Here is a 21303-nt window from a genome sequence, read left to right on the forward strand (position 1 = left end):
GTTTTAGTTCCACGGTTCTCAATTTTTAAACTTTAGTGTACATCAAAATCATCGGGAAGGCTTTGTTCTAGATAGTAGAAGTTTTTGGGTGACCTCTGGATAAATGTGGTATAGTAATTCAGTATGATTTGAATAAATTCTTCAGTATGAACCCATATGCACCTGATGTAAATTTCTTAAGAGTTATAAAGTGATATTCCATGTATTCTTCATATTATACTATTGACTTCATTCTCTAGGAGGAAAAACATTACTGAAACCTTATGAAATCACTATTGAGAAGTGTAGCTTTTGTTTCAAGAACTGTATCTTTTTCATTAATTACTTCACATAACCCTGGAAAAATAATTATACTTATAGATTTGTATAATCTTTGCATGAAAATTAAAAGCACGTAGATTTAAATATCACATAGATGATCCTTGCTGCATTGTTATTTTGTGGGGCTGTAACAGTTAAGAAAGCAGGTTAAAGTTATTATTGTACCAAGTATTTAAGATAATTTGCCCACTGAAAGAACCAAAGAAAGAGAATCTCTTAAATCTTGTTCTCCAGTTTATATCAAATATCCTGGCACAGTCTCAGTTTCATGTGTTTGGTCTTGTTGCCTCTAAATCCACATATATTTGTCCTGGTTTGGGGATCTGGAAATGTGGCCCCAATAACTATGTTACACTCATTTTAACAAAAAGTTCCCTTAAGCAGATAAAACTCCTCTGTGGATGATCCCAAGTCCTTATTTGATTTTAATAATTTATAGGAAGCCAGCTAGAGATTATATATGTATCTGAAGGTGTAGATTATATATGTATCTAGTGAGTTTGTGTTTTCCCATTCTGCAGCTTCTTCTCATTTTAACTTCTTTTTAAGTTTTAATTTAATATTTTTCTCATCCCAGCTTCAACAAACATGGAAAATTCCAAGAGTCGCTTTTCTCATTAAATACTAAAATGACTTAAGTGAAACTGGTCAAATAAAGATTGACCTTTGTTTTTTAAGTGACTGATCAAGGTAGAAAATGTTAGGCTTTTGTTTGTTTGCTTGTTTAAGAAAAAAAGAACTTGAAGACATTTCTAAAAAGGTATTCTCTCCCTTAGTTTTCCTTTACAGCTAGAAAATGGTCAAGCTATGGAATGTACAGTAGCTCAGTATTTTAAGCAGAAGTATAGTCTGCAGCTGAAATACCCCCATCTTCCCTGTCTCCAAGTGGGACAAGAACAAAAACATACGTATTTGCCACTTGAGGTAAGCTAAACTGAATCTTCTTTTGCCAAATCTGCCAATCTCTTGAATGAGTTAAAAAAAAAAAATCATGTTCTAAACTAGTAGTAGAATTTAGTATTAATTTCTAAATTATTTTGGGCAGGGGCACCTGGGTGGCTCAGTCCATTGAGTGTTTGACTCTTGGTTTCAGATCAGGTCATGATCTTGGGTTTGTGGAATCCAGCCCAGCATCGGGCGGGCTCCTGGCTCAGCAGGGAGTCTGCTTCTCTCCCTCTCCCTCTGCCCCTCCCCACTTTGCGTGTTCTTGCTCTCTCTCTCTCTCAAATGAATAAATAAATCTTTAAAAAAACAAATAAAATATTTTAGGCAGGTAGCTTCGCTAGGTAATAGCATTTTCATGTTTTGGGGAATGGAAGAGGTAAGATACAGTTTAGCAAAGGCCTCCTATATAGAAACCCATTACACAAACAAATTTCTCTTTGCCTCTCTGTAGGTCTGCAATATCGTGGCAGGACAGCGATGTATAAAGAAGCTCACAGACAATCAGACTTCCACAATGATCAAAGCTACAGCAAGATCGGCTCCCGACAGACAGGAAGAAATCAGTAGACTGGTCAGTAAGGCATGGTCTTCACGATACACTATAGCTTTCAGATGAGAAAACAAGACAATAGAAAACTCCTGGTAGGACACAGTTACTCTTTGGTTTTTATATGCGCAGGCTTTCCTGTTCTTTAGGTGAAGAGTAACAGCATGGTGGGTGGACCGGATCCCTACCTTAAAGAATTTGGTATTGTTGTCCACAGTGAAATGACAGAGCTCACAGGCAGGGTACTTCCGGCACCGATGCTGCAATATGGAGGCCGGGTAAGCTTTTTCTCTCATTCAGCAAAAGCTCCTTCCAACAACCAGTCAACAAGAGAATAATCCAGGGTTTCTCCGCCGCACCGCACTGAATTGACCCGTAGTTTAGCTCCTTACTGCTTTTTGTCTTTTGGCTAATACCAAATAGAGTTTTGTTTATCCCGTCATCAACATTAACATGGCCTTAGATTGTAATGTCTTTTCTCTTTTCTTTTGTTTCTTTTCTTTTCTTTTCTTTTCTTTTTTTTTTTTTTTAAAGAATAAAACGGTAGCCACACCCAACCAGGGTGTCTGGGACATGCGAGGAAAGCAGTTTTATGCTGGCATTGAAATTAAAGTTTGGGCAGTTGCTTGTTTTGCGCCTCAGAAACAATGTAGGGAAGATTTACTAAAGTGAGTATCTTCATATTTTCAGCTTAGTAATATCCCTTCCAGATATGAAAATACCATCATGACGTGAATGTGCTGTGCACACTGGCACTAAATCCCTGACTCTTAGAGTGACGCCATCTGGCTGTAGGAAACAGACCTTGTATTATAGTAAATTGCAAACTTGGGAATGACATTAAGAATCTGACTCAGCTTCCTTGCAATTAGAGCAGAAATCTGTGACTAACTAAAGGCCGAAGCAGAGACAGTTGGCAGACTCTTGAGTTCTTAGTGAAGCTTCCTTTGGTATTAATTGTATCTTTTCAGCTGAGATAAAAAAAAAAAACAAAACTCGTCTGTTTTTAATCATTGTAATTTACTAGTGAGCTTGTTTTCCTGCAGGGTCACTGACTGAGAGCATTGGTTCATGTCTTCCAGATGCAGCTCTATCTATAGAAAGGAAGTTAGTGAGAAGGGTAGAAAAATCAAGGCAGGAAAAGGGAACTGGACGGAAAAAAGGAATCTTGCAAAATATTTGGCAAATGCACAAAAATTATTCTGAAAGCTTTATACATAAAGTCACTTCTCATATCCAGAATTTAAAACTTCACAATGAATTTTGTTGTGTTTTTTTTTTCAAAGTGATGATTTCTTTTGATATTGTTATTGAATCACGTAGGTTACAAGTTTGAATATAATCCTAAATATGCCAATTTTGTGTTTCCAAGTTCTCAGCTGAACCCAAGCTTATCCGACCATTCTTGTGCCAGGCTTACCAACATACACATTCCCTGAAATTTTGACTTTGCTTTTCTTTAGTTCAGAATTACGGACTTGAATGTTTAAAAAAAAAAAAAAAAGAAATCTTTGAACAGAAATGCTATTCTAGTTCCTGGGGCCCAGTTGAGGCATAATTCTTTAAAAATTCAAAATGTTGATCTGAGAGCTTAATAATACAGATTCTTGTGCATTATAATCGCGGTGATGCAATTGCCAGCCCATCTTTGGCAACCAGTTAAAGATTTTTTTCTTTGTTTAGTTGCTTATTTTTAATTTTGGCTAAGAATGTGCAGAACTGAAAGAAGTATCTTAGTGGAAAATAAATGCTAGGAACATACTCTGAAATGAAAGCATTGTGCCACTTGGTTCTATTTTAACAGGAGTTTCACTGATCAGCTCCGTAAAATCTCTAAGGATGCAGGAATGCCTATCCAGGGTCAACCCTGTTTCTGCAAGTATGCACAAGGTGCAGACAGCGTGGAGCCCATGTTCAAACACCTGAAAATGACCTACGTGGGCCTACAGCTGATCGTGGTTATCTTGCCTGGGAAGACACCAGTGTATGGTATGGACCCCTTTAATACTGAACGAGGGATGATTTCAAGGAGTAGGTCAGGATAAGCTAGGTTATGCTGTAGTCACAAACAACCCCAGACTCCCGGTGGCTCAAAGCATCAAAGGTTGATTTTTTGCTTCTGCCGTGTGTGCATTGAGGCAGACTGTGGCCCCTGTTCCATGCCATCGTGTCATTTTCCCTCTGGGACCCAGGCTGGCCAAGCAGTTGCTATTGGGAAAGTTGCTGGCCCCATGGCAGAGAGAAAAGAGAGCTCTGCAGGGCTCTTAACATTTGCAGCTTCTTGACCACAACCAGCCACATGGCTCTTCCCAACCTTTGTGTGGGGATCGAGAATGGGGGCCGGGAAATGCAGCGGGAACGAGTGTGCGGCATACAGTGGAATTCTACCATAGTCCTCAAAGCAGGAAGAACTGGAATGTTTGCTGAAAAGCACTTAGGAATATCAGAGTGGGGAAGAGTGGGGGAGCCTACCACTTCCAGAAAAGAAGCTGTTCAGTTTGTGTCTATTGTAACAAGAGTGATACAAAGTTCTTTTGGCTATCATCTAAATAAAGGATTTGGGAACTACAGACCGCTGTGTGAACTTTATAAAACGTCTTCAACGTCCTCTGTAGTGGTTTCTTTTGTTACTGTCTGTTTCTCTCTCCTGTTTAGAGGAAAAAGAGGGGGAGGGTGGGAGAAAAATACTTAAAAGTCAAAGAGCTGGCGTGTATACTGAGAGGGAGGAGCTGAGAGATGGATTCCTTTGCCAGACCAGTCCTGTGGAAAAAGTAACCTCAGGGGACTGAGTTAGTGGCAGCAGGCAGCATCCAGGAGTAAAGGAAGTGGGCTACCTTCAATGCTTGCAGGAGGGAAGAAAAGGAAAAATTGCCCTGGGGGGTTAGCAGATAAAACGACCACTGTGTAAATGTTTATGTGTGGATTTTGGCCTCTACTCTTAGTAATTAGGAGAATATTTAAACATTTTTAAATTAATTAATGAATTTATCCTTGTAGCGGAGGTGAAACGTGTTGGAGATACCCTCCTGGGTATGGCCACACAGTGTGTCCAGGTAAAAAATGTAGTGAAGACCTCACCCCAAACCCTTTCCAACCTTTGCCTGAAGATAAATGCAAAGCTCGGAGGAATTAACAACGTGCTTGTACCTCATCAAAGGTAAGATTTTGAACTCTGTTTTTTCTACTTTTTTTCCCTACGTTTTTATTAAGATCAAATGTAACGTTATTTACGGTAAGGCACACAAATCTTAAACATGCATCTCAATTACTTTGTCTTATATATGTATACATTCATGTAACCACACTCAGGTGAAGATCTAGAACATTTCCAGCACCCTGTCAGGCTTCCTTGTGGCCCCTCCCAATAGATAACCCCCAAAGGTAACCACTATCACCATAGATTAGTTTTGCCTCTTTTTGAACTTCATATAAACGGAACCATACAGTATGTAATATTTTGTGTCTGTTTTCTTTTGTTCATCCTTATGTGTCTAGAATTCATTTATGTTACTGTATTAAGTAGTAGTTTATTCATTTTCATTGTATATCATTTCATTATATGAATATACTCACAGAATTTTAATCTCTTCTACCATTGATGGATATTTTTGTACATTCATTATACAATTTTTCTACATTTTTGGTGGATGTAAGTACTCTTTCTCCCAAGTATATATCCAAGAGTAGAATTGCTAAGTTACAGAGAGTAGGTGTATTTAGCATTGAGAGATACTGTCAAATAGCTTTGCCGGGTGGTTGTACCAGTTTACATTTCCATGGAGATTTCTGGTTGCTCCATATTCTCACCAACACTTGGTAGTATCAGTCCTTTTAACTTTAGCCATTTTGTTTGGGATAATAGTATCTCATTGTGGTTTTAATTTGCATTCCCCTGATGATTAATCATGTTGAACACAATTTCATATGTTTATTGGCTATTTGGATATCCTCTTTTGTGATGGGTTTTTCAGTTCTTTGCCCATTTCTTAGATTGGGTTGTCTATCTTTTCATTAATTTGTATTTTCCCTATCTATTGACATAATATCTGACTTGCTAACTCTAAAATGTTTTCATGTGAAATTCTATATGTGAAAGTGATTTGAAAAGTTCAATTTAGGGCTGTGGTATTAGTGATTTCTATACGTGACAAGAATATGAAATTGAGTGTCTTGCTCTTATACAATCATATTCCATTCTTAATTTGCCCTTGAATAACATTTATAGGTAACAAAATCCTTCCTACACCATTGATGGATGAGGTATACAGGCCATGTGGGAAGTTAACCTAAAATCTGAAATCATTTAATTTTACCCCAAATGTTTGAGACAATATAGCATAGTAGTTTAGGACGCATACCTCAGTGTCTGACACCCTAGGTTTGGATTCCAGCTTTCCTGCTTCCTAGTTATGTAAGCTTGGGCAAGCTCCTTAACCTCTTCTGTCTCATTTTTTAAATCTGAAAAATTGAGATAGTAATTGTACCACGCTCATGGGATTATTGCGAGGACTAAATGAGTTAATACAGGTAAAGTGTTTAGCACAGTGGCTGGTACATAGTATATGTAAGGTGTTATTATGTTATGCATATGTATGTTACAGATGTATGTTTGCTGTTGTATGATGGTACATACAGAGAAATATGACACAGCCTCTGCCCTCATGGAGATACCTATTCTATTATAGAGATTTTCAGATTTGGGATGTCTCCTATATTATACTCTAAGAATCAGTACTCAGTTCCAAATCCTACTTTTAAGAATTTGCCAGAGAAGCATGCATGATTTTACCCCCCTTGATTCCTTAGAAAAATCAGTGCCAAATAAATGAGTTCATTCTTTCAACAAATATTTATTGAGTGCCGGCTGTGAGCTAGGCAATGTTCCAGGCACTAGGGATACTGCAGTGAATAAGACAAAACAAAATAAAATTCCTGCCCTTGTGGAGCTTACACTCGTGTGTGTGTGTGTGTGTGTGTGTGCGCGCGCATGTGGAAAGTAAATACAATTTAAATTAAGTGGGGTGCCTGGCTGGCTCAGTCAGTAGAGTGTGTGACTCTTGATCTTGGGGTTGTGAGTTTGAGCCCCACAATGGGGGTAGAGGTTACTTAAAAATAGAATCTTTAAAAAAATAATTAAGTAAAGTATGTGGTATAAGTGATGAATACTATAGATAAAAATAAAATAGGGAAGTAGATAGACTCAATTCTCTTCTGTAAGCCTCACATCTTAAAGAGCATTGGGGGTTTTGTCCCCGTTCCATGTAAATTCTGCAATTCTATATCTGTTGTAAGAATCCTAGGATCCCAAGAGAGTTCATTCTGGGAAAGTCTTCCCTTCACACACCGAGATTTTATTAAATTTGGCTCAGGTCCTCTTTTTAAAGTCTTCCCTTCCTGCTATTATAGAAGAACCATGTTGATTTCTTTTTTAATATTTTATTTATTTCTTTTAGAGAGAGAGAAAGACAGCAGGGGGAGGAGCAGAGGGAGAGGGAGAGAGAGAGAATCTCCAGCGGACTCCTCACTGAGCGCAGAGCCCAACATGGGGCTCGATCCCAGGACCCTGAGCCAAAACCAAGAGTCAGACGCTTAACCGACTGAGCCACCCAGGTGCCCCAACCATGTTGACTTCTTAAGTCAATTCAGATTCATTGCAAAAGAGACACAGACACTCAGTGGGCCTTAGAGTTCTCACCCAATGTGTCTAAGTCTTTATTCTGTCTTGTAAAACTATATCTGTGATTATATCTGGTGAGCTTGAAAGTACAGATTTTCATCCGTATGTCTGAGTGTCAGTGTCTCCTTCAATCTGAGCAGGCCCTCGGTGTTCCAGCAGCCTGTCATCTTCCTGGGAGCGGATGTCACGCACCCCCCAGCAGGGGACGGGAAGAAGCCTTCCATTGCTGCTGTCGTTGGCAGTATGGATGGCCACCCCAGTCGGTACTGTGCCACTGTTCGGGTGCAGACCTCCCGCCAGGAGATCTCCCAGGAGCTCCTGTACAGTCAGGAGGTAATTCAGGACCTCACTAACATGGTTCGAGAGCTGCTGATCCAGTTCTACAAATCTACACGCTTCAAACCCACTCGGATCATCTACTACCGTGGAGGGGTATCGGAGGGACAAATGAAACAGGTACTCTGATTACCCGTGGTTGCCTTTGGGGGTTCTAGGTGTCTGATGGAGCTTCCTCCCATCTGCCACTCCAGGTAAACCAGATCTGAGAGCTGCAAAGTGAGTTCTCAATCGAACGTCATTCTATTTCTAACTCCTAGGTCGCCTGGCCAGAGCTAATAGCAATTCGAAAGGCATGTATTAGCTTGGAAGAAGATTACCGGCCAGGAATAACCTACATTGTGGTGCAGAAGAGACACCACACACGACTTTTCTGTGCAGATAAAACAGAAAGGGTAAGAAACTATGGTAGAAGCCTCATTAGCTGATGCAAGTGAATATGATTTCAACGGGGCATACATATAATTTTTTTTCCCTAAAAACAGGAGGGTAATAATAATCCAATAAATATACTAACTCCAGTTGAACATAGATGATCACTTCTGAATGATACAGGTTTCAAGACTGACTATTTCTCTTGTGTGACAGAAGTGCTGGCTTCTGGAGTTTTTAAGGGCCACAGATACATGCCAAAATCCACGATGGTGATACAGGCAAACGCCAAAGGGATGGTTTATCTATTTGGACTTTATTATCATTTGCTACTTTTTGCTCCCAGTGCCTAAGGCGTGGCTCTGGGAAGAATTTCTCTTTCAAATGATTTTGTATCAGTTCATATATCAGCACAGGGGATTCTTGGGGTACACACTTTGACCACTTATAATATCACACTTACTAACCGTGAGCAAGTTAGCTTCTCTAAGCCATAATGTTCTCATCTGTAAAATGTAGTAAGAACAATACCTATCTCACAGGGGTGTTGTAAGGATTAAATTAATAAATGAATATTAATTTGGGGTATAATTCCCAGCTTTTGATAAGAGGCATTTTGTATAATTGATATAGAATCTGTTATTTATGTACAAACTAGCTAAATTATAGGTACATCATATTGACTGACTTTGCTTCTATAATATTTTCTATGATGTTATTTCATCTTTTGCAGGCCCTCCCTGATCTACCCCCAGAGAGACCAGTTCTTTCTGTTGCTTAATCTTGTAATTTTGTGTGTCACTCCCATTATTTTCTAGTACACCTTTAGTTTTTGTCTCTAATCCAAGGCTGAGCTATTTTTTTTTATTTTGTTTTCAGAATCATTGGAAAACTAAGGTTTTCCTTGGGCTCTGGTTCCACCAGAGCCCAAGGAATCCAACTCAGATTCCAAGTGTTGTCTTCTGAATTGCCCAAACCCTGACTCAGTAGTACTTCTTAGACCTCCACTGATACAAATTCTCCAAACTCTTGCCCTCGCTCTGGTCACAGAACACCCTGCCACCCCCTCCTTAACTGCATTGTCACCTCTCCATCCCTCCATCAAACTGCTGTCCATGTAGCTCTAGGAGCTGGATTATCTTCCTAAAACCAGGCTATCTCATCATTTTGTTCTTTACCATCCCATGTCACTCCTAACCTTCCAGAGATTGATAATCCTGGTCCTTGGTCTGCCCTGCTCCCTTGACACTTACCAGCATCTCCAATTCTCTAATCATGCCTCTTGCCAGTGTCCAACTCTGGATCGGTCCACTTACCCATTTCCTTTGCTTCGACCCTTAGGCCAGTGGAGATTGCTGAGGAAGAAAGTCATTTGTTTAATGATGAATGATATTGCAGATTCATGATAGCAAATCTCAGCCAGCCTTTGACGCCGCAGTTTCTCCATTTATCCAGGTCCCCGTAGCATGTGTTCCAAACCTTCACTCAACTCCCGGCCCACTCTGTGATGCCCTCTATTTCCCCAGAAAACAACATCGAGAAGGCATGAGTTTTCTCAGCTTCCTCTCCTCTACCTTTTTTTTTTTTTTTAAGATTTATCCATTTTAGTGTGAGAGAGAGTGGAAGCTGGGGGGGAGGGGCAGAGGGAGAGAGAGAAGCAGACTCCCCACTGAGTGTGGGGCTTGACACACGGGGGCTTGATCTCGTGACCCTGAGCCGAAATCAAGAGTTGGACGCTTAACCAACTGAGCCATCTAGGCACCCCTCTCTCCTCTACTTTCAAATGTACTGAAATGTGTTTTCTCCTCTCCTTCCTCACACATCTCAGAGGCTAATCTCTCCACCTATGCTTTTGTTCCTAAAGGTACGCTTCATTAATTACCCTTGGTTTTCAAAACTCCAGTTCCTTCTCCTCACCCTCTAAAGTGCCTCAACTCTTCCTAGATCACCCTAGTAAGCTTCCTTTTACTCTGTTTCTCCCTCAGTCTACCTGCCACCTTATCTTTGTTTTCTTTCATGACCAAACTTTTAGAAGAAAAATGACTTGACTTTCCATCTGTACCTTCTCACATCAGACATCCATTCTCTGGAGCCTGACTTCAGTTTCAGTGATTCTGCTGAAGTTGTTCGCTCAGTGACTTGCTCATTTCCAATCTAGTGCTATCTTGTCAGGTTCTTACACTGACCTCTTGGCCTAAACAATAATATGACTTTCCAGATTCACTACCCTCCTCTATAATCAGACTTTCTTTGACTTCTCTTCCTCCTCTGGCCATTAAATACTGATGTTTCCAGGCATTCCATACTTTTCTCTCCCTCTTCTCTTCTGAATTTCAACTCTCTTTAGTCTCACCCACTTTTCTGCCTTCACTGATCTGTTTATAGATTCCTAAATGTGTATTCCCAGCTGCAAACACTGCTGTGCAGTTCCTGATCTGCACCTCCAGTTGTCTACCAGACATATTTACTCAGATGCTCTTTAGACATTGTATCAGTAAGATAGGTTAGGCCATGCTGTGGTAACAAAAAAACCCTCCAAAGTCTTCGGGGCTTATAAAGATGCATTTCTTGCTCGTATTACACATTCACTCCACAGTGCTCCACTCTGCTGCAGCTGTGACCCTGATGTCCTCCTTTTGGAACCTAGGCTGACAGAGAGCAATCTATCTGGAACATCACCAGTCGTTACAGCAGAGGGAAAGAAAGATCCTCACAATCCACATGTTGGCTCTTAAAGCTTCTGCCCAGAAGTTACACATTTCAGGCCACACTCTATCAGCCAAAGCACGTTACATGGCCACTCCTGAGTTAATTGGGTGGGGATATATAACCCTCCCCCAGGGAGGGTCACGGGAATATTTGGCCCTAGTGATACAATCTACCACAGGCATTTCAAGCGAAACACGTCTAAACCTTCTACTTACTCTTTTATCCCCATCCAAAGCCTATTCCTCCCCCAATTTTCCTTTTCTTCTGTGACTTGGTATCATTGTATATTAAGTCAGCCAAGCTAGAAACTTCAGAGCTGTCTTTAAATTCTGCCCCCTTCTTGTCCCCCCATATCCAGTTCAAATAGTCTTCTGTGTTCTGCCCTGAACTCTCTTGTCTCAATTCTTCCTCTTGTGTGTTACCTCTGTCCTAGGCAGAACCTCCTATATCGCAGGAGACTCCTACCGGTCTCCCCATCAGCATTCGTCCTTCACAGATGCACCCTCTACCTGCCATCTGGGCTAGCTGCCTGGCTCAGTTGGTAGAGCATGTGACTCTTGATCTTGGGGTTGTGAGTTCAAGCACCACATTGGGCTTAGAGCTTACTTAAAAAAAAAAAAAAAAATGAATGTCTTACCTTGCCACTCCTTTATTCAGAAACCTTCACATATCCCCCATTGTCTACCAGATACTTCCCTTTGGTGGTCAGTGTTTTCCTAAGGTAGCCAAAACATTTTAGTTTCATCCTTCTACCATGCCCTCATACACTTTCCATTTCCCATATATATTGTGGATTTGAATTCCCGAGATGACCACATCTGTCCCCCTCTTTTTCCCCCCACTATTCTTATTAAGGTATTATATAGATAACAGTAAAATCCACCCTTTTTAGTGTACTGTTCTGCACGTTGTGACAAATGCATATAGTTGTGTAACCACCATGTCTATGAAGACATGAACAATCCATCATGCACACACATTCTTCCAAGCCCTCTGCAGTCAACCTTTTCTCCCTCACCTACAGCCCCTAGCAACCACTGACAGGCATTCTGTCCTTACAGTTTGGTTTTTTTCCAGAATGACATATAAGTGGGATACCATAGCCTTTGGTCTGGCTTCTTTTACTTAGCATAATGCATTTGAGGTTCATCCAAGTTTATTGTGTATATCACCAGTTTATTCCTTTTTATTGCTTAGTATTTCATCATATGGCTGAACCACAATTAGTTCATCTATTCCTGACTTTAGGGGATATTTGGAGTGTTCCCGGTTTTCATCCCATCCCCCCTTTCAACTCCTGCTTATCCTGTAAAGGATGGCTCAACTATATTTCTTCCTACCAGCTTTTAGGTGGTGTTCATGAAGGGCAGGAGTGCAGGTTCATTAGTTCTCTCTGTGCCTCTGTCTCTCATCAACATCTGCTGCAGAGCCTTCCTCATGGGTGCTCAAGTGGTAATTGTTGAAATGAACATGCCTGGATCTCTTTTTCCCCAGGGCATCATCTCCTTCCGTTCTCATCTGTAGATTCTAAGAGATTTGCTTTAAAAAAGATTCCATGCTGGGGCAACTGGCTGGCTCAGCCTGTGGAGCATGTGACTCTTGATTCTCTGGGTTGTGAGTTCGAGCCCCACACTGGGTATAGAGATTACTTAAACATAAAATCGGGGCACCTGGAGGGCTCAGTTGGTTAAGCGTCCATATCTTGATCTCAGCTCAGGTTTTTATCTCGGGGTTGTGAGTTCAAGCCTGCATTGGGCTCCACACTGGGCATGGAGCCTACTTTAAAATTAATTAATTAACTAATTAATTAAAATCTTTTTAAAAAAGATTCTATGGTCAAATAAGTTTGGGAAATACTATTTACTCCATCTCCCTCTTAAAGATTATACATCACTGAATAAAGGTTCTGAGAAGTCATACAATAGAAAAACTTTTTTTTTTTTTTTTAAGGATTTTATTTATTCATTTGACAGAGAGAGACACAGTGAAAGAGGGAACACAAGCAGGGGGATTGGGAGAAGGAGAAGCAGGCCTCCCGCGGAGCAGGGAGCCCAATGTAGGGCTCGATCCCAGGACCCCGGGATCAGGACCTGAGCCGAAGGCAGACGCTTAACCAACTGAGCCACCCAGGCGCCCCTAGGAAAACCTTTTTAACTTGAGTTCAACCCAGTGTTTCTCAAATGTGTTTGACCATAAAATACCTAAACACATCCTGCGGAACTAATATTCCTGAAGAACACACTTTGGGAAACGATGCCAGAACTATTATAACTCAGTTACATTTCCTCTTGTCCAGGTAGGTCCCCAAGTTCACATTTGAATTTGATGGAATGAGACTTTTCTGTACTCATAGATGTTCCTGTACGCATTGGTGCACAATTCAGCTGAAGGTAATAGTAGTTAGAATGGAGCCAAGTAAGCTCCCACCAAATTCATTGCCTCTATACGAAATAAAATTCCTTATCTGGAACGCTGCTGTACGGCACAAGAGGATGAAAACTGACCAAATAGCAAGGTTTAATTCCTTTCCTTGTAAATGCATTTCTGAAGTTCCCTTCTCTGCTTTCCTAGAAGGTTGATTTTAGAATTTTGGCTGCAAGTGAGCCTTACAATTTCTGATTCTTTTTTTAAAGATTTTATTTATTTGTCAGAGAGAGAGAATGAGCAGGGGGAGCAGCAGGCAGAGGGAGAAGCAGGCTCCCCGCTGAGCAGGGAACTGGATGCGGGACTCTATCCCAGGACCCTGAGATCATGACCTGAGCCAAAGGCAGACACTTAACGGACTGAGCCACCCAGGCGTCCCACAATTTCGGATTTTAAAAGTGTAAATGAACGTCACCTAGTTTTATAGCTGATCAGATTAAGACCCAAAGATATTAAGCTTTGTTAAGGTATGTAGTTGCAAGACTAGGCTTAGAACTGAAACCCTGGGTTTCCTAATTCCCATTTCAGTGCACTCTTCCTGATAATGCATGTGCTGGTGACTTCTTTTATTGATTCTGTAAAAGCATTAATTTTGTTGAGCCTCGTGTACCAGTTCAAAGATTTATTCATCTTAACTTTTACTGAAAGTTGTGCGTATCTTTTTACTCCAAGTAAGGAATAAAGTTGAATTTTTTTCTTGGGAAGCTTATCCATTGTAAATGCCTTTCTTTCCCCCTCTGTGAGCAATGCCGATATATCGTCTATAAATAGATGACAGTAATGCAACCCAGGTAAAATAATTATTTGTCTGGATTCCCCTAGAGAAACCACGGAGTATATTTGTTTGAGAAAACACTTAAGGACAAAGTGGTTGGGCTAAGAAACGTTACAGAAAATTTCAACATGTTGAATTAAACTGATTTTCAAAACTTCACTTAAGAACAGTTTGCTAACTTGTTACCAATTAACACATAAGAGGCAAATACGGCCTGAGCTCAGTCTGGCATTTTGATGACTAATTATAACTACCCCTGCACCCTTTTTTTTGGTAGGTGGGGAAAAGTGGCAATGTCCCAGCGGGAACTACAGTGGATAGTACCATCACGCATCCATCCGAGTTTGACTTTTACCTCTGTAGTCATGCAGGAATTCAGGTAATTTGGAAACTGGCTCAGATCTTCCACTCGATAGGGAGAGGTTTGCAGATTCGGCAACTGGCTTGACTAGACTTGTTATTCAACACTGTACATTACTTTGTTAATTTAGTGCTTGTATTCTAGAACTGTTACCTTTTGGTCTGGGTATCTGCTGGTAGGTGGGCTAGGCAGGAATACTTCTGAATTTAAGGAGTGGATTTCAATTCTCTGCTCTCACATAGTCAACCCATGTCAGAAACATCCTAATCATAAAAGTCTCTCTGCAGGGAACCAGCCGTCCTTCACATTACCAGGTCTTGTGGGATGACAACTGCTTCACCGCAGATGAGCTCCAGCTCCTAACTTACCAGCTATGTCACACCTACGTGCGCTGCACGCGCTCAGTCTCCATTCCAGCCCCTGCGTATTATGCCCGGCTTGTAGCTTTCAGGGCAAGGTATCATCTGGTGGATAAAGATCATGACAGGCAAGTTTCTCAGGCACAGTGAAATCTCTTTTTGTCTGAATTAGCAACATGTTAAAAAAAAAAAAATGAGCGACTACAGAAAACTTTTTAGAAGAGCTAAACTTAAATTTCAAGAAGCGAATAAAATTGAATGTGCCTTTGAGAGCTTATAATGTGACTTTGGGTCCAAGAAGTGCTCAGGCTTGCTCATACTTGCATGGTGTGTCTATAGTCTGCCCAAGGAAAAAAGTCTAATTTGGAGCTGCCTGTGGTTTTCCCATAGAGCCAAATGCATTCAGTTCTGCTCAGGAGTCCTGAGCATCCTCAAAGGTGGCACACACAGTGCCCTGGCTCCAGTCCAAGCAGTCACGGGCCTGTGGATTCCACTTCATGCGAGGGGAAGTCCTGCACAGCTCACTTTGTTTTCAGTACAATTTGGAAGAATGCATCAGAGTGAATCTGGGGCATGTGTGTGGGAGAGAAGAGGTGCCAGACCATTTTCACCCCCAAATAGGGATCTCAGAAGCATCAGACATTTTGACCTGTTACTGAGCATGATTAAATAGCCGAACAAGCTCTCTGCATTAATTTTCTTTTCCAAATGACCATCTGTGAAGTGTAGCAGTTTCTGGGCTCTTCCCCAAGTCTGAATTCAGCTGCTAAATAGTAGACATTCCATTGCAAGTCTATTTCTGTAAGGGTTGAAAATACGCTATTATGGAAAATGCCCAGCTGTGGCTTTATACCTTCCATTCTATAATATACGTTCATTCATTCGACACATTTATTAGGTATTGATTGTGTGCCCAGCACTGTGCTAGGTACTAAAAGTCCTAAGATGAGGAAGACCTGTTTCCTGGGATTTTCTGTTTCCGCATGGCAGACAATAGAGGCAAACTGAGCACTGACAATTAGCCCAAGGGAGTACAGGCGGAGGTGCAGTGGGACTTCAGAAGAAAGGTTGTTAGAGACGATTGCATTGCTGGTTGGGTGGGATTTGGCTCTAGAAAGAAGAAAAAAGGATTTTCCAGGCAGAGGGGAACAATGGACATAAAGAGAAAGCAAGTGACATGTTGAGACAATACCCAGTTTTCTTTGGCTGGAGTGTATGAAAGGGGAAAGCAGGCACGAAGCTGGCAAAGTATGTTGGAGCAGGTTTTCTTTGTTAAATGTAAAAGGCGACTTGGGGGATAAAATAGACAGCCCTTCACCGTTAGGTGGGTGTGAGTGGGAGAGAAGAGGATGAAGTGAAAGATGACTCAGATTGTGAACTTAGATGGTAAGGGCAATGATAATTTAAGTAATAAAATAATTAAGTAGCAAAAGTAATAATTTAAGTCAGAAGAGGGATGGTGATTTACAGTTTACCAAACCCTTTATATCCTATGGTACCCTTAAGAGGTATGTTCAGAAGTTGTTACTGTTACCGTAAAAGACCAAAGTTTGAAGGAGTTGTTACTTCTTCAGGGTTATGTAGCTAGTGAGGAGAAGATGAGAAGAGACTCCTGGCACAGTAACATTTGCACAGCAACATAGTACGCTCAGCATTAGATGAGGCACAGGAATTCATTCAACAAATGGTTATTGAGACTGTACTATGTGCTGGGCACCAGGGGTTCAGTGGTGAGTAAGATAGACAAAGTCACTGCTTTCTTGGAGTTTACATTTCCTGGGGGGAAGGTATAACTATCCAATTAATAATTTACTTTCAGTCGTGTTTAGTACCATGAAAGAAAAGTAGAGGATTCTGTGAAAGTATGTTTCAGGTGGCTCTGACCTGAACTTCGGAAGCGGAAGATTTCTTTGGGGGAAATGACATTTGACTGAAGCCTAAAGGCCAAATAAGCAGTAACCAGACATAGCAGGCAGTGGAAATCCTAATGTAAGCACTGTTAAGGATTTGGGTCTTTGGAGACATTATTCTATTTAATTATTGTAACAGCCCATTCAATAAATTGTATGCATTTTTCAGTTGAGTGAGCTCATGTTTAGAGAGACCCAACAAATTATTTAAGGAACCACAGCTTGAGCCTAAGATCTTCTTTGATCCAGTAGTCTTTGTGCTGTTTGAAACATGTGAAGTTTGAAGTGGTGTTTGTTACACCTGGTTTTTTGCATTATTGTCTTTACAGCGCGGAAGGCAGTCATGTGTCAGGACAGAGCAATGGCCGGGATCCTCAGGCCTTGGCCAAGGCTGTGCAGATCCACCATGATACCCAGCACACGATGTATTTTGCCTGAGAGTCTCAGAAAAAGAACTCAACCAATTTGGCACCCCATGCAGCCTCAAAACGTTTCAAATGCCTACCGCCTCTAGAGAGAGCCAAGTTGACTTCAGGTGGTCTTCTACCAGCAGCTCGGAATAGTTGCACTGAATCTATACTTTGCAGCACTGTCTGATGCATCAACAAAATTGAGCCATTTTTTAAAAGTAATAGATACTCATAGATTGTCTTTTCTGATGCACTGGACTGAATTTTTACCTCATCATGCAAAGGCTGATCAGCCTGAACTTCCTTAAGGACTTTACAAGAAAGGTTTCTATGGAATATTTTGCTAGCTGTGGTGTTCACCGCATCCCTCTAGTCTTATAAGAGAAGATTATTCCTTGTTTTCTGTACTCATTGAGTGGGGTGTATGCAAAAGTGGGAGAGAAAAACCAAACAATCTACTTCAGTTCAGCGTAACTTTTTAATTATGTGGGTCCATAGACTTTTTAATGGAGATTTCTGACTTCGCCACTGTAAATGCCTTTAACGAGCATTAATTTTTGAAAGTTTTACAGAGCTTTATTAGTTTTCCTACTTTATCTTCTTGATCTCTACAGACTTGAGCTGGTGCAAGTACAGGCTGCCAGGCAATTGCACTGTATTTGGTTGCAAATTCAGACCGGCAGTTCTCTCATTTGGTCGACTTTCGTGAATGTGTAGCAGAAACAGATATAATGCATGTCACGGTGACAGATAACACTGCCATGGTAAAAGTACTCATGTTTCCCCCTCTTTGAAAAAAAAAACTAGCTTTTAGTATTTTTCAAAGTTTTCAAAAGTGCCCATTTTATGCTGCTCTGTGGTTTGTTAGATCTAAATGATTTTTAAACTCTTCTCATAGAAAATTAACTTTGGCAATAAGCATTTTTTTAAGGTCCCCTCTCTTCCTCCCCCAACAATGTAGTTTTCTAGGTGAGATTTCAGTATGATTTTATCAGCTATTTCTTATAGATCATAATCTGGCAATTTCTGAAACTGGTCAGAAAAGACATATATTTCCATGACTTTAAAGAATTATTTTTATCTGTTTTGTAGTCACAGCTGGTGTCCTGTCACTATGTTTTAAAATAAGCTAGGACCACGATGCTTCCTTATCGGATGGGCTTTGCCAATCCTTAAGGTACATTGAGCGATGCTGTGACCTGCACAAATGTACCAGCATTTAAAACTTTTTTTCCCAGGAATCAAGGTTACTCACACAGTCATGTGCAGTGCAAATTTTTTTGCTTCTCTTTCAACCTGAAATGTACTTGGTGGGGTTTCCTTCCTTTCACTAAACTAAAACTGCATAGAAAAGGTTAATCTTTCTTAATAGATTCTAGATCCCACTCGCAAGGAGACGGGTTCCTTTCTTGTCCAAACAAAGGGAGCTGATCTAAAGCAAGCATCAGTGAAAATGTAGGGAAAAAATGTATTTTGTATTTAGTGTAGATAACACTTTGTGAATGGACAACAGTTACATAGAGTCTTGGTAGTTCCAGCCAGTGTTTCCCAGCCCAGATTTTACTGACTTGTGATTCTCTATCCTGGAACCTCAGAAGTGAGAGCTGGAGAAGGGGATAAAAGCCCCAGAGCCACAGTCCGTATGGCTGAGGAAAGTGCTGGTGGAAGAGACAGACACAATGTGGGAAAACGATTTTGCCCCTTCTGTCTGGAAACTGCTGGTGGGGAAACACTGGATCTGATGGTGAAGGGTGTTTGCTTGAACTCATTAGCCGGTCCAAATCTCTTAAACTAGCCTTCTCAAAATCCCAGCAATACAAAGCACTGTTTTTCTTCAGCCTTTCAAAGAAGCTTGTAAATACATTGAAGTTTACATTTCCATGTGCTGTTGATCAGCGGCGCCACCCGTGTTTGCTGAGACTGGTCTCTGAGAGTTCTATAATGTATATTGAGTCCTGTAGCTCATTAAGATGACTGCAGACATCCTTATTCTCCGCGTATAGTGGGATGAAAGCAAGCTCTGTAATTGAGGCACAACACAGGCAGGAGTGAAGAGATGGCAGATGTTAATTTCTTACGATTTTCCTTTTCTGCAAATACCTCACTTGGATACTACAAATCAGGACATGTTGGTTAGCCAGAGCTGCTGCTTTTATTCACACTTGTTCAGGGAGAGCTCAGAAAATACCCTTCAGCATGGCCGCCCTGGACCCAAGAGGAAGAAACAACAGAAGCTTCTTTAGGAGAAGGAGGACTGATTGGCGTCCAGGATGTGAAGAACTCTTGGTGGCTGGCTGGCTGGCCAGCGGGCACCACGCCTGCACTTGAGTGCCTGGGGCTTGCTTGTTCATGCACAGAAGTTCACTTCTCATCATCTTCTGGCACATATGGAGCAGGGAGCAAGGCGGAGTGCCAGGAGGCCCTATTTCGCTTGCCGGCAGTTGGGCTATATGCTTGACCTTGAACTATACAGTTTGTACAACCTCAGTCAGTCCTGTACACTGGGGCAAATCAGCGTGGTGGTGGAGGAAAAGCCGGGAGGCCTATTTTTTATAGGAAACAGTACCTTTAAGGGGGCAAATGCTCTCATTTTGGATGAAAGGAAAGAAATATGGAAGAACTAGGATCATTGGGGGAAAAAAAAAGCCTGCTGAGGGTGTGAATCTTGAAGAGGTAATCACTACAGAATCAGAGTTGCAGCAATACTGTTGCAAGCAAGTCTGAATGCATAATTTCAATTTGGCTTGATGATTTGAATACCATAGCCCCTTGGGACTGACTGAATCATTATGCATGTGTCAATCAATGGGAGGTGTGCATTCTCTAGAAGTAGATTTAGGCTGTTTGGTTTTGTTGTTGTTGTTGTTGTTGTTGTTTTTTAATGCAGCCTGTTCAGGCACTGTCATGTGGTGTGAAAGATTGAAGTATAGCAATGCTACAGAGTAAAAGGGGATGGGAAGCGGGGACATTGGGAGAGTGGTGAAGATCCAAATGTTGAACCAATTATGTTTTCTTATTGTCGTTAGCTGTTGAACCCTGAGTGGTTTCTAAAGTGAACTAGCTGGCCCAGTGCAGCTAGAGTCTGGGCAGGTAGAACATATTCATTCTTACTATAAATTTTATTTGCTGCTTCCAAAGGTGATGATTTACAGGTTCTATATGGTCTGTACTTTAGGATCTGGTGCCCAGCCTACGTCAGAGCTTCTCTACCTGGCTCAGCTATCTACCCTGCCTGTGGGAAAAGGCAACCCACTGTATAGGAAGGCTCACCCTCTCCGCCCTGCCCTAGCGACCCTTTGTGGATGTGCTGTAAGATTTTCTTGCTCAATAGCAAAGTGGGAGCTCTGCTTTCATTTTAAGAAAGTGGAGGCTGAGGGCATTGTATCAATACTGCTTGAACTCCAGGGATTTTTCCTTGTCGAATTAAAGGGAAGATCTTGTTACTGATTAACCATTTTCTTATCCCGTGCTATTGACATTCATGCTCTTTCTATGTCTAGTGGCTGAAAATGTTTGCATTTGTTCATTTGACTAATGGTGTAATTTTGGTTTCTATATTGTTAGACCTGTAATGTTCTAAAAATGTATTTTATTAACTTTGGGCTGGGTGTATTCTCTAGCAATACGAGGTACTTTCTAAACTATTAAAGGAGGGGTGGTATCCCCATGTTGAGATATGATGATGGTTGTTTAAATTTTGCGATTTTTTTTTTTCGCCTGCAGGGATATTTTGTGTTCTTGTGTCCAAAAGAGAATAAATTGGCATTCTTGTGCCAAAAGTTGTTTTTCTTGTCAATTGTCTGATACATATGGAGTATACTGTACTTGTAAAATGCATGGTTGCTTTTAAAAAAGTTTCCTCGATTTTAAGAAATTTGAGAAAAAAACAGAGAGGAAACTTGGTGTTTTTAACTCCTGGGTCTCCTTATCTTTAGAAATTGATATTTGGGAATTTTGGAAGAGCTCCTCAGCAAAATTTCACATATGAAAACTTTTACAAGACTCATCAGGGTTCTGGGTATAGCTCTTAATGGGAAGATCTATTTAAGTGAAGTTTTGAGAAAAATCTGCAGTCTCCAGAGGGCGGTATGGCCCACATACTTTAAGACTGACTTCTCCAGAGGAGGAGCTCCCTAAATTCACCCAACCTGGGGCTA

General features: G+C 41.0%; 1 protein-coding gene across 5 annotated transcripts in view; it reads left to right on the forward strand.

The window, feature by feature from the left end:
• The window catches only part of AGO4 (argonaute RISC component 4), a 38279-nt gene extending 17351 nt beyond the window's left edge, over positions 1–20928 (forward strand). Inside the window, exons 8-19 of one of the 5 annotated variants that reach the window (XM_081818071.1) lie at positions 1098–1245; positions 1718–1837; positions 1963–2091; positions 2348–2481; positions 3618–3802; positions 4811–4970; positions 7631–7946; positions 8087–8221; positions 13208–13297; positions 14384–14485; positions 14755–14954; positions 17066–20928. In XM_081818071.1, the coding sequence (XP_081674197.1) occupies positions 1098–1245; positions 1718–1837; positions 1963–2091; positions 2348–2481; positions 3618–3802; positions 4811–4970; positions 7631–7946; positions 8087–8221; positions 13208–13297; positions 14384–14485; positions 14755–14954; positions 17066–17174 (1828 nt within the window). In that variant the 3' untranslated portion in view covers positions 17175–20928. Of the gene's footprint in view, positions 1–1097; positions 1246–1717; positions 1838–1962; positions 2092–2347; positions 2482–3617; positions 3803–4810; positions 4971–7630; positions 7947–8086; positions 8222–13203; positions 13424–14383; positions 14486–14754; positions 14955–17065 lie in introns of those variants that run through there. The other 4 variants (XM_006732551.2, XR_014144798.1, XM_081818072.1 and 1 more) reach the window with 4 other exon arrangements.
• The last annotated feature ends 375 nt before the right edge of the window (positions 20929–21303 follow it).

Source organism: Leptonychotes weddellii, chromosome 4 (genome assembly GCF_054177405.1).
Source record: "Leptonychotes weddellii isolate Sample4059 chromosome 4, ASM5417740v2, whole genome shotgun sequence".
Classification (NCBI taxonomy): domain Eukaryota; kingdom Metazoa; phylum Chordata; class Mammalia; order Carnivora; family Phocidae; genus Leptonychotes; species Leptonychotes weddellii.